This window comes from Ischnura elegans, chromosome 4 (genome assembly GCF_921293095.1).
Source record: "Ischnura elegans chromosome 4, ioIscEleg1.1, whole genome shotgun sequence".
In the NCBI taxonomy this organism is placed as follows: Eukaryota; Metazoa; Arthropoda; class Insecta; order Odonata; family Coenagrionidae; genus Ischnura; species Ischnura elegans.
Window position 1 is genome coordinate 56,552,865 of NC_060249.1, and position 13,513 is coordinate 56,566,377.

General features: G+C 35.2%; 1 protein-coding gene and 1 long non-coding RNA gene across 3 annotated transcripts; one reads left to right on the top strand and one right to left on the bottom strand.

The window, feature by feature from the left end:
• Positions 1 to 823: 823 nt before the first annotated feature.
• Positions 824 to 12,467, bottom strand: LOC124157538 (synaptobrevin-1-like). Of its 2 annotated transcripts, none has more exons than XM_046532355.1 (7): positions 12,337 to 12,467; positions 11,926 to 12,049; positions 9,259 to 9,337; positions 3,270 to 3,349; positions 3,136 to 3,187; positions 2,900 to 2,976; positions 824 to 1,493 (listed from the first exon to the last, which is right to left on the bottom strand). In XM_046532355.1, coding segments are annotated over exons 1-6 (408 nt in total). In that variant the 5' UTR covers positions 12,339 to 12,467; the 3' UTR covers positions 824 to 1,493; positions 2,900 to 2,905. The 2 variants fall into 2 exon arrangements, with proteins under 2 accessions (XP_046388311.1, XP_046388310.1); XM_046532354.1 differs by lacking the exon at positions 9,259 to 9,337 and adding an exon at positions 9,564 to 9,642 and having other exon boundaries at positions 12,337 to 12,465.
• Positions 3,356 to 6,852, top strand: LOC124157539. The gene is made up of 2 exons (XR_006864610.1): positions 3,356 to 4,551; positions 5,916 to 6,852. It is a non-coding gene; the product is annotated as an uncharacterized LOC124157539 (long non-coding RNA).
• Positions 12,468 to 13,513: the final 1,046 nt, after the last annotated feature.

Consider the following 13,513-nt stretch of genomic DNA (forward strand, 5'->3'; position numbering starts at 1 on the left):
AACATTCTCACCTTTTAAACCTTCCCTTAACCTTTACGAACATTTCAAAACCAAAATTAGCCAAATCGGTTTTAGCCAATAGCCATTCTCCAGTTTTAGTGAGACTAATGCAGAGCAATTAACTTTTATTATAAAGAAGACGTATCAATATTTGTTTTAGTCAGCAACTACATGGGTGAAAATTACTTACAATTTACAAAGGTAAGTTCAACTTGAAATGCAACCATGGTAAATTATTTATGACCTCAGGAAAGGTGTAAGTACAAGTGATCATAAAAGAAGCCAGTCACCCAGCTTTCTATTATCTCTTTCTGGGGACCCCTCCAGGGAGTCCTACAGTCGCCCACCTAGGGTAAGGTCATCTGTCCATCCAATGAGTGACTGCCATAGAGGTAGTGCACACCTTAACACCATTGGCCCTAGCTTCCAGTTAGAGGCTAAAAAAATGGCAAGGTTTTTCAATCTATCAGTATCCAAAAGACAATCAGTATTGGGTGGTTTTCAGTGAAATATGTAGTACATCAAATCAAGAATTGAGCATATTCTGGCACAATCACACTTTATTTCTGTATGCCAGACAATTTTGTTTTAATTCCTACACTTGAAGCCTTTGTGCCAACATTTTACAAAGATCATCCAATAACCTTAGTGATAAAACCTGACGAAGAAAAAATACCCCACTTAAGTACATCATTTCTAGCAGTTAATTATTTGTGAAAATGGGTGGTGAAGAATGAAAAGTAACTGGCAGGTTCTCCAAATCAAACAGACTTTTAGGCAGAAAATCTTAATGAGTGGAAGAACTAATCATAAATCAAGACAATTATTTTCATGAAACAATAGAATTTATTACAAATATGTAGTTCTTTAAAAGCAATCCATGTGAATATCAGCATCTTGCATTCACACATATGTACTACAAATCCAATATCTAGTAAGATTAATAATAAATTGTAGTAACAGGATATTAACTACACATTTTGTAAAATTGAATACTGTACCCTTTTTGATACTTTAGTAACTATTAAATATATTCTGCTTTAAAGCTCTTATACACATTCATCTCATTTCAGTGAGACTCAAGAAATATATGATTGGCTAAAAAAATAATTCCCTCGAGAATAAATTTCTCTCTTTTAATAGGAAGAACTTTCAAGCAGCAGACACGAGAAAGCATGGCAGGAATATATTTCCAGAAGCCAAAAAATTCCATTTTCATGCAGTCACTGGAAGTTCATGAAAGTAATAACTCTAAGGTGGAACAAGAATTGCTTCATGCTCATTCATGCTCATTTTGCAGTCTCCACGTGGTTGTATATCTTGACAAACTCTCTTCATAATTTGAGTGTACCTGCTGACTAGAGCCCTAAACATTTATTGATAGTGAATTCTGAAGTTATTACATTATTAACAATGGAAAATAGATGACTGACAAAGAAGTCATAAAATTGTTGCCGAAGATAGTGCTCACTCCCAACCAGTACGTCAGACACCTATAAGAAGACAAAGAGATTATTGGTAAGTGAATTTGACAAAATATCAAGTAATAACTATTGCTCAATTCATACCTTAATAGCAAAAAAATATGCCATTAATTGATGAACGTAACATTTGAAGGCAATGTATGCATAATTTATACTACCAAAAACTGAAAGTCAAGAATTTGATGTAAGCAAAATTTTACCATGCATTTCAAAAAATATAAGCAAAGCAAAAGAAATCTGCATAATGAATTAACTACAATGGCATGAAATCATAAGATGAGAATCCTCACTTCACTAATATGATAATCAACACAATGGCGATGATGAAAAACGTAGACTGAAGCCCAAGAATTACACTGTTGGTTGGTAATAAAACATGAAATTGAAATTTTCATAGGAAATACCTTTGATTAGGTTTGGGACCAATGAAAACTTAACTAAACACTTCTAAACACCAAATTTAACCTCAATACGTTATTATCATTATTGCCTTCAAAGTGGTCAAAATGTCAGTACAATTTTTTCTTTTTAATCAACCATTAGAAATCATTACAGACACACATTGTTTTTCTTTGAAAACATTATTTAACAAGATATAAAATGCAAATTTGAAATTTCAAATTTGCATTTTTGCACAAAATTTCAAATTTTCAAAGTGAAATTTTAACTGTGGTCATTAGACCCATGTGCAAATATCCTTACAGTTTTATCCAAACCTATGGTGGTACAAGGTAGCCAGCCAACTGTACATGGAACGACCCACGAACCATTTGAAGGAGCGGCTTCAAGTCCTGTTCTATGTATTTCCGTTCCTCCCTTCATCTCCAATAACACTCCACTACTGGTGCTAGCCTACAACTTTTACAACTTATTTTCTCCACAGGATTAATCTCAAACACTATTTTGAAAATATCAACAATATTGAGCCTTACTTGAGTAGGGAGCTTAATGGGTAGCAACAAACTACAGTAACGATTATCTACGACAACAGGAGAAAAACAATAGGAGTAAAATAATAATGGATGACAATTCTTGATGGATGATGCAATAATAAACAAAAAGGGGGTGTCATGTAATGGAAACAGTGATATCTAGTCGTACACGTTATCGCTCCTGAATTTTCGTCCAGAATACTTATCAATTGTATTAATTTGATTTGTGTAATAAGGGTAAACATTTCACTACTGGCTCTGTACATGAAATGCTCAAATAAATGTAACAATAATAATTTGACTGTATAAAGGAATGGAACTGTCTCATTATCACTAATACGGCCACTCATACTTCTTTGAACTAAAGAAGTTGAGGCTTGTCCTGCAATTATTTTTAGCTACACTAAGCATGCTCAAATAAAATTCTATACAAATTATGCATTTTCATACTCTCATGCATAAGTATGAAATTGATAGTCTTACCTGTAATCACTGAGGGTGAGGTGTGGTGGTCACCGCAGTTGAACTACTGTCCCCAGAACCAGATGGCCATGCCATTACTAAGAGAAAATAAAATTTAAATACATACCACAAAAAAAGAAAAAGCAATGCCAATTGTATTGAAGAACAAATACACACTACAAACAAAGTTTTCTATTTTATTCATTCAATTTCGCATGGAAAAATTATTTGATGACTTCATCTTGAAATGTACTTACCAATAATAATTATTAAAATTACTACGCCTATCACTCCCATAATAATCATCATCTGGAAAGAAAATTAAAAAAGCTCTTAAAAAAGTGAAGCAAGGTACATTTTTTCTTCATCACCAAGTAAAAAATAATCTTGCCTTCAAATTCTTCCACCAATACTTGGTTTTCAACTTCTTTGCCTGCTGTACGAATTGAGATGCTCCAGATTGTAAGGCATCTGTAAAATGATTTTTTTCAGCAATAAATAAGAGACCAAAATATCGATGTGCAGGATAAAATCAAGTATGCATATTATTTATAAAGAAAGGGATAGATATTTAAAAAATCATAAATGATTGAAAGAAAAGGATATATCCTCAAAAAGTTTCAAAATTCACAATCGAAAGCAAACTAAGCTTCCAAATACAAACTACATGTTAACTATGCAGGATTTACTCTACAATAAAAATAACACTTCAAAGTTATCAATTAACTTGGCTTAACTAGAACATCCATGATTTCTGAATGAAGCCCAGATAGGCAGTTCGACTGAAACATAGTGAAAATATTCGCCCAAAACCATGGACTAAAGAAAATAATAAGACTGCTCACTGGCTTATGAGAAGCGGAGATATATTTTTAAATCTTTGGGGCCTCACAAGAATGAAGGCAATGTGGAAGGGAAAAAGGGATGCTGACTTGAGAATAGGAGTACTCATTTCTATCTTCTGCCGACGGGGGCAGATCCACCAAGAATATCTTTCAAGTGAAGCCCTCTGATTATGGCTGCCCCTCAACACAATGAAATACTAAAGAAGTAAACACAGTTACTTCGGTGTCACAGCATTACATACCCATTTGAATACTTATACTCAAATGAAGTTATGAATTGGCAAACTGGTCAATTGCAAGTGAGTGCAAGGGACAGTGGGTGTTCCAATAATTTAGATTCTGTACTGGACTAATAACAGTAGCCAGACTTACATTGGGTGACTGTGTCAAAATTGAAACATTTTTATTGACTTAATTTAATAAAAATATGTCTAACAAACACTTTGGATTTTCAATCTAGGTGACAATGATAGCAAAGAAAGATAAAACCGGGCGGTAGAAGAGGTTAAGAAATAAGGTTCCGTGGATAGTCCACTTATACCAATACTTTACATGAAAGACAACTATCCAAGAAACCTAATAATGGAATACGACACAGTTAAGAATGAATTAAGTTAAGAAATGCCTTGCAAGATGTAGATTATTTCTCTGGGTATGTAATTATTTCAATAGAATTCAGAGAAGTTATATCTAATAACAAAGGGGCATAGGGAGCACAATTGGCAGAAGAATCTATAGTCACACTCCCATGAAATGGCGGTGAAGCTAATTTTACCATATCCCAAATTAACCACACTAGTGAGCAGTCTAGAGTATTCTGTAGTCTATGTTTAACCCTTAGGCTGCGGGAACGTTTTTAAACGTTCTGCATGGTGAGTGCGGGAAAAACGTTTTTCTACGTTTGACCAGATTTTCTTACCACTGGCAGACTTTCCTTAGGATTTTATTGCCGTCCTTTCCGCGGTTGCTTGAACTCGGCCCAACCTAGTGGCAGAGAGCACAAAGGCGTCTTTCGAGGACTGGATACCCTCACCACGGGGAGCGCTACCCAGATTATCCCTTCACCGAGGGAGAGAGCTCCCAGCTCTCCGCGGCACATTCACGAAGAAAACAATTCCAATGAATCCTTACATTTCCTAGGAATTTTTTAATCTTGTCATTGTCCATTAGCCGGGGAAACTTATTTGAAAGCATTGGTTATTCTCTCTTATACTTTCGGTGGTGGGTCAGTCGCACCTGCGTAATTACCATGAACATTTCTTTCCTTTGAGTATTATAATCTCGTTCTGGATTTCCCACCGAATGGGTTTCCCTTCGAATATCCTGTCTTTTCCACATGCTCTATTGATCTTTGCTCAGTTTTTCCAGAGTTTCGGTGGTGTACGTTTGCTCCTAATCAAGTACCTACTCGAGTGACTACATATTGTGAATCTCTTCATTTATTTTCACTATGGATAGTGAAAATTTGCCATCTCGGCCAAAAAGGAGAAAGGTTTCTCTCCAGGATGAAGTTCTCAATATTTTATTCGACTCTGATTGTGAGAGTGAGGACGGAAATTTTTCCGATGTGTCTGTGTCTACCAGGGATACTGAGACGGATGAGGATGATGCAAATGATTCCGGCGATGGTGGTCCATTCAATTTGGCTAAAGACATTGAATCCGCATCATCTTCTTGGTCCAGGACGGTTGATTTTACTCCTCCGATTTTCCAGTTCGACAGCTCCTCATCTGGTGTAATATCGGACCACCTTCATGAGAATGCCTATTATAACCTTTATTATCCATTACCTTTACCTACCGCATCCAAACATACGTTCCAAATGCTCCCTAAAGTTCAAATCGGCTGAAGTATGGTTGAAATATTGAGAAATATGGTTAAAAATCAATGGATTTTTTTACTGTTTGATATCAAATCGCTCATAAAAATGTCATGCTGTCCAAATTTGAGGAAAAAAAATCATTTACATTCAATTTAGAAAAAGTAACGATCAAATATTTCAATTCCAATTGTTATTCTTTGAAAGGGCTCAATTGTATTCATGGTCTGTCGTCAGGGGGTAGGGTGGGTAGTCCCGGATTATGAGGGTCCACTACCTGCTAGACACACGCCCGGGGTCGACGGAAAAATATCTTCCCCGTTCATGTCCCGCACACAGTGGCAGAAAAATTTTGACGCTCCCGCAGCTAAAGGGTTAAACCATCAACCTCGTGAGTCAAATCTCAATGAATGAAGTGATGGATGTTATCAACAGAGAAAAATCATGCATAACAAAGAGTGCCACATTCAGAGTTCCCTAGTTTGCCTGTAACCCAGCAAGGGACTAAGTAGCAACTGGGGTAATCATTAAGATCAGAGTAAGTGGATTCAACTTAAACGGACAAGTAAACCAAGTGACACCATTGAACTATTATGAACTTAAATGATGAATGTAGTAACAATTCTTTGCCCATCTGCTACCTGAAAGATCCAGGTCACCAATGCTAGACTGCCAGAACCATTTTTATCAAGATTTTATTGTAATATTTTACAATTTTGCTACCGACGTTCTACATTTAGCTTAAGTTAGATAATATTTCAAAGGGTGCTAGGGGGACTCCCATGGTCCAGGGGGACTCCCATGGCAAAGGATAATAGACTTCATGACCTCGGTTTCCCATTATAGAACATATTCAAAACTGCACCCCTGAATTCAAGTTGAAGTACAATAATTGTATTAAGACTAATAAACTCCTACCCTTAAATTTTTCCCATCCATTTTATCTTTTTTAAATCAAGCATGTTTCATCTTCCACAAAGTGAGATTTGTTTCACCATAAATTCAGACCACCACAAAGTTCTATAGTAGTCTTCACACAGGTGACCAAAAACCAACAACAAAACAGAAGAGCATTTAATGTAATTCAGGCATAAAATGTCTAATGTAGGACTAAACAAAGGTTTAATAAAGAGCAATAGCAAAACATCATTCATAAAACCAAAATTATATTTTAAATTTACAACGGCTATACTAATATCTAAGGTTCCTTTCAATGAACAAGCAAGCCACATAATGGCCACCCAAAAATACAGGTGCTTCCACTTTAGATAACTAAGTAGTTGCTGAAAACAATGTAAAACAGCCAAAGGGCGATCATACAAAAATTCTCGAGAAGTACATAAACAAAGGTCTGATCTTCCCTCCATGTTTCACGGCAAATCCCAAAATTAAGTGGCAATGCAGTCAATCACAGCATTTAGTGAGGACATAAGAAGAGTTAAGTAAAAAAATCATATTTAAGCACATGGGCCACCAAAATGAAGGGTTGTATACATACAATGAAAGAAAATACACTAGAGTAAAATATTTAATAAAATCAGTCCCTTTCCATTCTTTCTGTCTACATGCTTCAGGAATGGTACATTTTCTAAAATGTTCCAGTATCACATTATTTATCATCAATGCCAAGAACTGTTCAGAGAGCCAGCTAATGACATCTAGCAATAGTTACCTACAATGTGGCATCAGAACATTGCATACAGCAATAGTGCTATTTTACAGGAAAAATAACTCTCTGGGTTGCAGAAAACAAAAGGGCTGCATAAGAGGAAAATAATTAGAAAAAATCTTATATCAACGACTAATAACTTTATGAAAACTACAGTATTATTCTAGGAAATATAATAAGTTCAAACATGATATTCAATTAGAATTTATCTGGCAATTATTGATCAAATTGATGCAATCTAAACACTAAAAATGAATAAGTAATGCTAACATTTACCTGGTGTCAAAATGACACCCACTGTAATTTTTGGCAAACAAAAATTCTCAGGACTAAAAATAGGTGGGAACTACCTAATCCAGTGATCACTTTAAGGCTTTGAAGTGAGAATTAAATCACAAATGAATTCTGATTCATCCATTTCAAGGGAAGCACAAAACATGTAGGCGAAGGTAATCAAAAGGACAAATTTCCAATTATCCATGCAGGGAAGTATAAGTTGAGTTCATCATACAGCATGGAAAGCCATTCCCCAGATAAGATATTCAGTAGATAACTACATTGAACCTTAAATCAAATTTCATGATACCAACCGTAAGACTGATAGAGTTCTTGTGGAAGCACCTTAACTTTTGTCTTAAGTTAAATACCTTAAATACGTAATTATAACCATTGCATAGGATCTCGTAATCAAAATGAATAAATCAATAAATTGCATGCAGAAATAAACTCAATATAACATAATATTGATAAACATATTAAGATAAAATATTATACTCAAGAGGGTATTAAAAGTGCAGATACTTTTATGCCTAATAAATTGGCATGGAAAAATTTTTAAATTCAGAATAAGACATCCACAAAATAGCTAAACTTCTAATGTTCAAGCACAGAACTAACACTAAAGCAAACATCAAGCGGCCAGTTCCATAGAAAGAAATGTGCCTTCCCAAAACAGTGTTTTGCAACACTATCTCAGTTGAAAATAAAATGATATTGTACACTGAAAAACATGCAAACTTGATGGTCTGGTGGAATTTTCCAATTAATCTTTTTATTCCCAAGGCTTTTTCAAAATTGATGTCCAAAAATATCAGACGTCAGTCCAGGTAAATGATACATTGACTTCTAGGGATTTTCTTTCAAAATAGTCAGGACCAATCTATCAACAGATTGGGATTCAACTGATGAAAAAGCAAGGCAATTAGATCCAATTACAAGGAAAAATTAACTACTTCGAGGAACATATTCCACAAACTTTACCAAAAAATTACAATTATGTGGCTACATATTAAAATTGAATGCCAGCAAATGTCACCAGAGAAATAAACAATGATTGCCAATAAGTCAAATGTTCTTTTGGTAACGCAATGTAAAACATGAACTATCACTACTGTCAGTATTAATCCATAAGCCCAAATGAAAAGCCTCCGAGCAGTTTCCATAAAATATGCTAATCCCACTCTAATCTTTGCAACTACTCAAATTTATGGCCAAGTGCTCATTATTAGAAATCTTTATTCACATGCATTACCTAAAATATAAATTTAACATGTATTCATAAATTCTTTGTAACAACATCACACTTAGTATTTGTTTAATGCAATGGCTAATAGAAAACTACATAATATGACGGACTGGAGCAGAATAATATCTCTACATCTACATAAAAAACTTCCTACTACAACGTTTACTTCTAGAAGTCTACCAAAGAATGTTTTAAAAAGTAATTCATAACAGATTTACCCATTGCCACCACCAAAATAGAAAAGCAGGACAAGGCCAACCTGGTTAATTTTGACATTTGAAAAATAAAAACAAGATAATTTTATAATACATATTATGTTAGTAGGAGAGAGAATTTTATGATTACAGTCACTGATAATTGCAAACAGAAAGCTTGGAATTCAATACTTTATCAGCTGAGTGCTTCTTTGTATGTAATAACAATTACTGTGCACAAACTATAACCTGATGTGCACTTAAACAAGTGAAAGAAGTGAATTTTTGAAAGTTTTCCAATTCACCAAGGCAAATTTAAATTATGTACCTGCTCGACCATCCAACTCTGTGAGCTTTTCATCTCGATCCAGCACCTTTTTAACGTTAGTTCTCATTATATCCACTACCTGTGGTAAAATCACATGCACAAAAACAATTTTAGTCAAAAACCTTGAGTAATTACAAAAGCCGAGAGAGTTGGAAACGTAATTCCAGAGTGCTAAGAAACACTATTACACTGTGGGAAAGCCTATCCTCTCTATGGTCACAAATTAATTAAAACTTTTGTCACAATACACTTTAATACCCACTTTATAACTTTGGATAAATTTGAGCTCATGCAAAAATCCTCACCTGCTCTGTCATCTAATTCAGACAACTTTTGATCACGTTCTAGAACTTTTTCCACATTCACTCGCATGATGCCAACAACCTTTTGGGAAGATAAGAGCAGCATGAATGGAGAAGAGAAAAAGAATAGTTGATTCCAAAATACGAAAGCAGAAAGTGATGATGCATGTTCCATCACAATTCCCTCATTTAAATTATTTAACTCTATAGGGAAAAAATTCAAAGGACACCACTGTAATATATTGAAGGGCACTATAAAGGAAATTTTGGGCACTAGTCGGCAGATTTAAACTTTGAAGGTGGGAACCATACAGCAAATCCTGAAGCATTAAGAATATCAGTTTTCAGTGGGGGAGCAATTGCTTCCAAGCTCAACTTTTGCAACGATTGTATTTTTTTTGGGGATGCCCATATGGCACTGAAAGAGAGAAATCTCTTGATTAGGTAATACAGGAAGCAGATTTGCATAGCATGAACTAAAGGCCAGCATTCAGATACAAAATATGGTCACTCTCTCCTTAGGTGGAAATGAGTAAGAGATACTAGACTATGGGTCAATTTCTCCCACTCTTTGCCAAGAAGCAAGGGCCCCATAGGGTGGGGGTGCAAACCTCTTAGGATTACCTCCCTCCATACTATTCCCCTAAGCTGTGCCTGCCTGGTTTTGGTAATTCCCCCATTCCTTCTGGCATTGAGCTGGCAATTGCCCGACTGGAACCTGAACGACTGCGCAATTGGTCGCAGACGATCTCCTATGTCACACAAACGGGTTTGGGCAATAAGCAGAGCTTGTCAGGAAATAACTAGGTTTCCAATGGCCTCCATGCCTCTAGGTGGTCTGAGATGGATTAAATATTAGACAGGTAAGGCTATGCTCAATGCATTCTTGTTGGCAAAGAGACTCACATGATAAAAGATTTTCCCTTGCTCCACCCCAGCAAATTTTAGAACTGCCTCCCAGTGCCCAAGACATTAGAAACCCTTTTTGGGTAATATGTACATATTTAACTGCTTAAAAAAATTATCAAACAAGCTAATTAAAAAATATTTTTATAATGTCAATACATTATTTTGCGTACATAAACGTAAAAAAGGAGGCTATTCAATGCAAGGGTAAAGCATAAAGGCATATAAACTTACAAAACATTTGGAATCAGAGTGTTCTCAGAAAGATTACTCTGGCTGCAACTGGCAATTAAACAATCTTGCTATCTACATCTGGCTATTAAACCATATGCCCTCTATGTTTCTTGAGGACACTTCATAAATATATCCATACTTCTCCCACACTGTGGAAGCCAAGGGTGCAGGTTTTCCTTCCATACAGATATCCAATTTCCATTCAATTTCACTTCAAATTACGTGAGTTTGATTGCTGGTGTGCATTGTCCCTTACTGTGAAGGGTGCACGCCACCGTTCCTGAGAGTATATTCACTCAGAAGACCACAAGAAAATTGTTTTCCAAAAACATGTTTCAAAGCAAGTTATCAACCTTATCATCTTAATCCATTTACAATGTTTTTTTGGTTCTTTGCTTTAAATATATAAACATTATTTTCACACATAATTTGAGGATATAATTGAAACCTTTTTATGCAGTAACGGTTTACAAACAAACCTGAGATTTCTAATTCCTTCATTTTTGTTAAGGGAACTATTGTTTGTTCAAATATCACATCAGCACATCCTTATGGTGATTAGGCAGTTCATATTGCAACATAAGAAAATAGGAAGACAAAAAGTAACAACTACATAGTTACAAACACATTTAAATCCTATTTCTAATTCTGCAAACATAATTATGCACAGCTAAATGATCAAATGCGGTATATTTAAGAAATCGATAATTATAGAAACATCTTTAATATGAAGCCAGGAATTACTACGAATAACATGGACTATTGGATATAGCCTATGCGGTGTATGAAACTGTCAATCACCTAGAATTATGACAAAACTCGTGAGTTGCAAAGCGACCTCTCCAATAGAACTAAAATGTATACCCATTGTTATTCCGATGAGCAAGAGATAACATTCCCTTGATAAAGATCGGGTGACACATAAATTGCATCAAAAAATTCCATCGTTGAGCAAGAGATAATAAATCACGCTTAAAATTGACTTCTACTAGAAATTACGTATTGTAAATTAAATGAAATTATTACGTTTTTGCAGTATACCCAAATGCTAACACCAAGGAAACCTCACCGACGCATAAATGATGACGCCGGTGAATACTTACAATAATTACAACGCCCTTCCATTAACCAACGGAAATATTGAACGCTATAAGAATGCCTTGATTCAACAGGTATTTCAGGGCATGCAACAGTTTTATGACTCCCAGTGTTGACATAGGCGTACCTCATTCACTTGCGCTTGTGTTTGCTGTAGACGCTTTTGAGCTGACGCATGTTGAGGATTTCTTGGGGCCCCTGATGATCCATCCTCAGGAAGACCGAAGCCCCCGGTAGCTCCTTCCATTGACCTGGGATATATAATAAGGAATGAGTAAACAAAGAATTTCCTTCAACAGTATTACATTTATGTTCAAAGCTAAATTGTTTTCAACAAAGAAAATATAAACCAGAATACTTAATTAAAAGAGCCAAAAGTTGACCATAAAACTAACAGCTTATATAAATATGCGCAGAACAACAAAGCTCACAAAAACAACAGGATGTAAAAAACAAGCAAGCCATAAATTCCACGTTAATTGCGAGCGAATGGCACATGCCACAGTAGAGCCGAATGTGAAAATTAATGAAGACTTACATTGTAAATTTTGTGTGAACTGTCAACGAATAAACAACAATTCAATAATAGCTCCGAAATAATGACAAGTACTGAAGTCAGACGTCCACCTACGGCTGAGTCGCGGTGATGTCATCTATCCGGTCAATACAAGTATCAAATAAAGTTTTGAACATAAAACTAAATATGAATTACGAAAACGACATTCAACACTATATAAATAATTATTTTAAATCTCAATCAATTTTAATAAACGTAAATAAGAATAACATGGACAGAATCCTTCCCAGCGTTGGCGAATAAGAATGCAGGAAGTGACTGCAGTAGTGATTTCGATCATGCGACAGGAAGTTTAAGCGCTAATATTAAAATTTTGCAAAGGACGAGTCGGCGATTTATATTTTGGAGAACTGTAGTTATTTTTAATTGCTCATTTAACCCCTCTGTTTCTCATATGAAGAATGGTCTGGATATTTCATCCATCATCTATGTTGATTTCCAACTGAATTTAATAGCGCTCAAGTTTATAGTTACACGTCTTTGGTCGAGTTGCTCGGTATACTACTTTTTATATGAGTAAAGTCATTTACATTGGGGCTCATGACGATGATCCATCTGAACACTGAAATCAGAGGAGGAGAAACCTCGTAAAATTTTACTTTATGGGGGACAAAATAAAATAAGTGAAAATACGTGTTGCATCAATTAATATATCATAATATAATTACAACTTCATTTCAAAATAATTATGTAAGTCGCATATCTTAGGCTATAAAAACATCATAACATTAAATAAATAGTGAAAATTCTAATAGTTATTGACACAAAATCGCCATAAAAATGTGAATAATACGTACGGTTGGTTGAACATATGCTGGAATTTCTATTTCAAAGAAAGACTTTTACATTATAAACTTCACGGTCTGTTGAATCTTTAGTTGGTGAAGGATGCAGCAAGATAAGCGAGGTTGAAGGCTTATGAAAGTGCTCTATTAGTAATTCTCCTGAATTTATTTTTACAAAATTCTATACGATGCAATTTAAGCCTTTCTTAGAAGGACGTTCATTTAAGTACTAAAAAAAAATTCACCTCTGTGAACTAAAATAGCAGAGAAACGGGATGACTTTCTAATGTAAACGAGCGAACGCCATTAACGTCGTAACCGTCTGCTTGGTTAAAAGCCTAATCGCGGGTTTC

Coding starts and splice junctions, on each gene's coding strand:
- LOC124157538 (XM_046532355.1), bottom strand. Junction 9,338..11,925: donor CACAAGCGCAAGTGAATGAG/GTACGCCTATGT, acceptor ATTTTACCACAG/GTAGTGGATATAATGAGAAC. Junction 3,188..3,269: donor ATTGGTGGAAGAATTTGAAG/GCAAGATTATTT, acceptor TTTTCTTTCCAG/ATGATGATTATTATGGGAGT.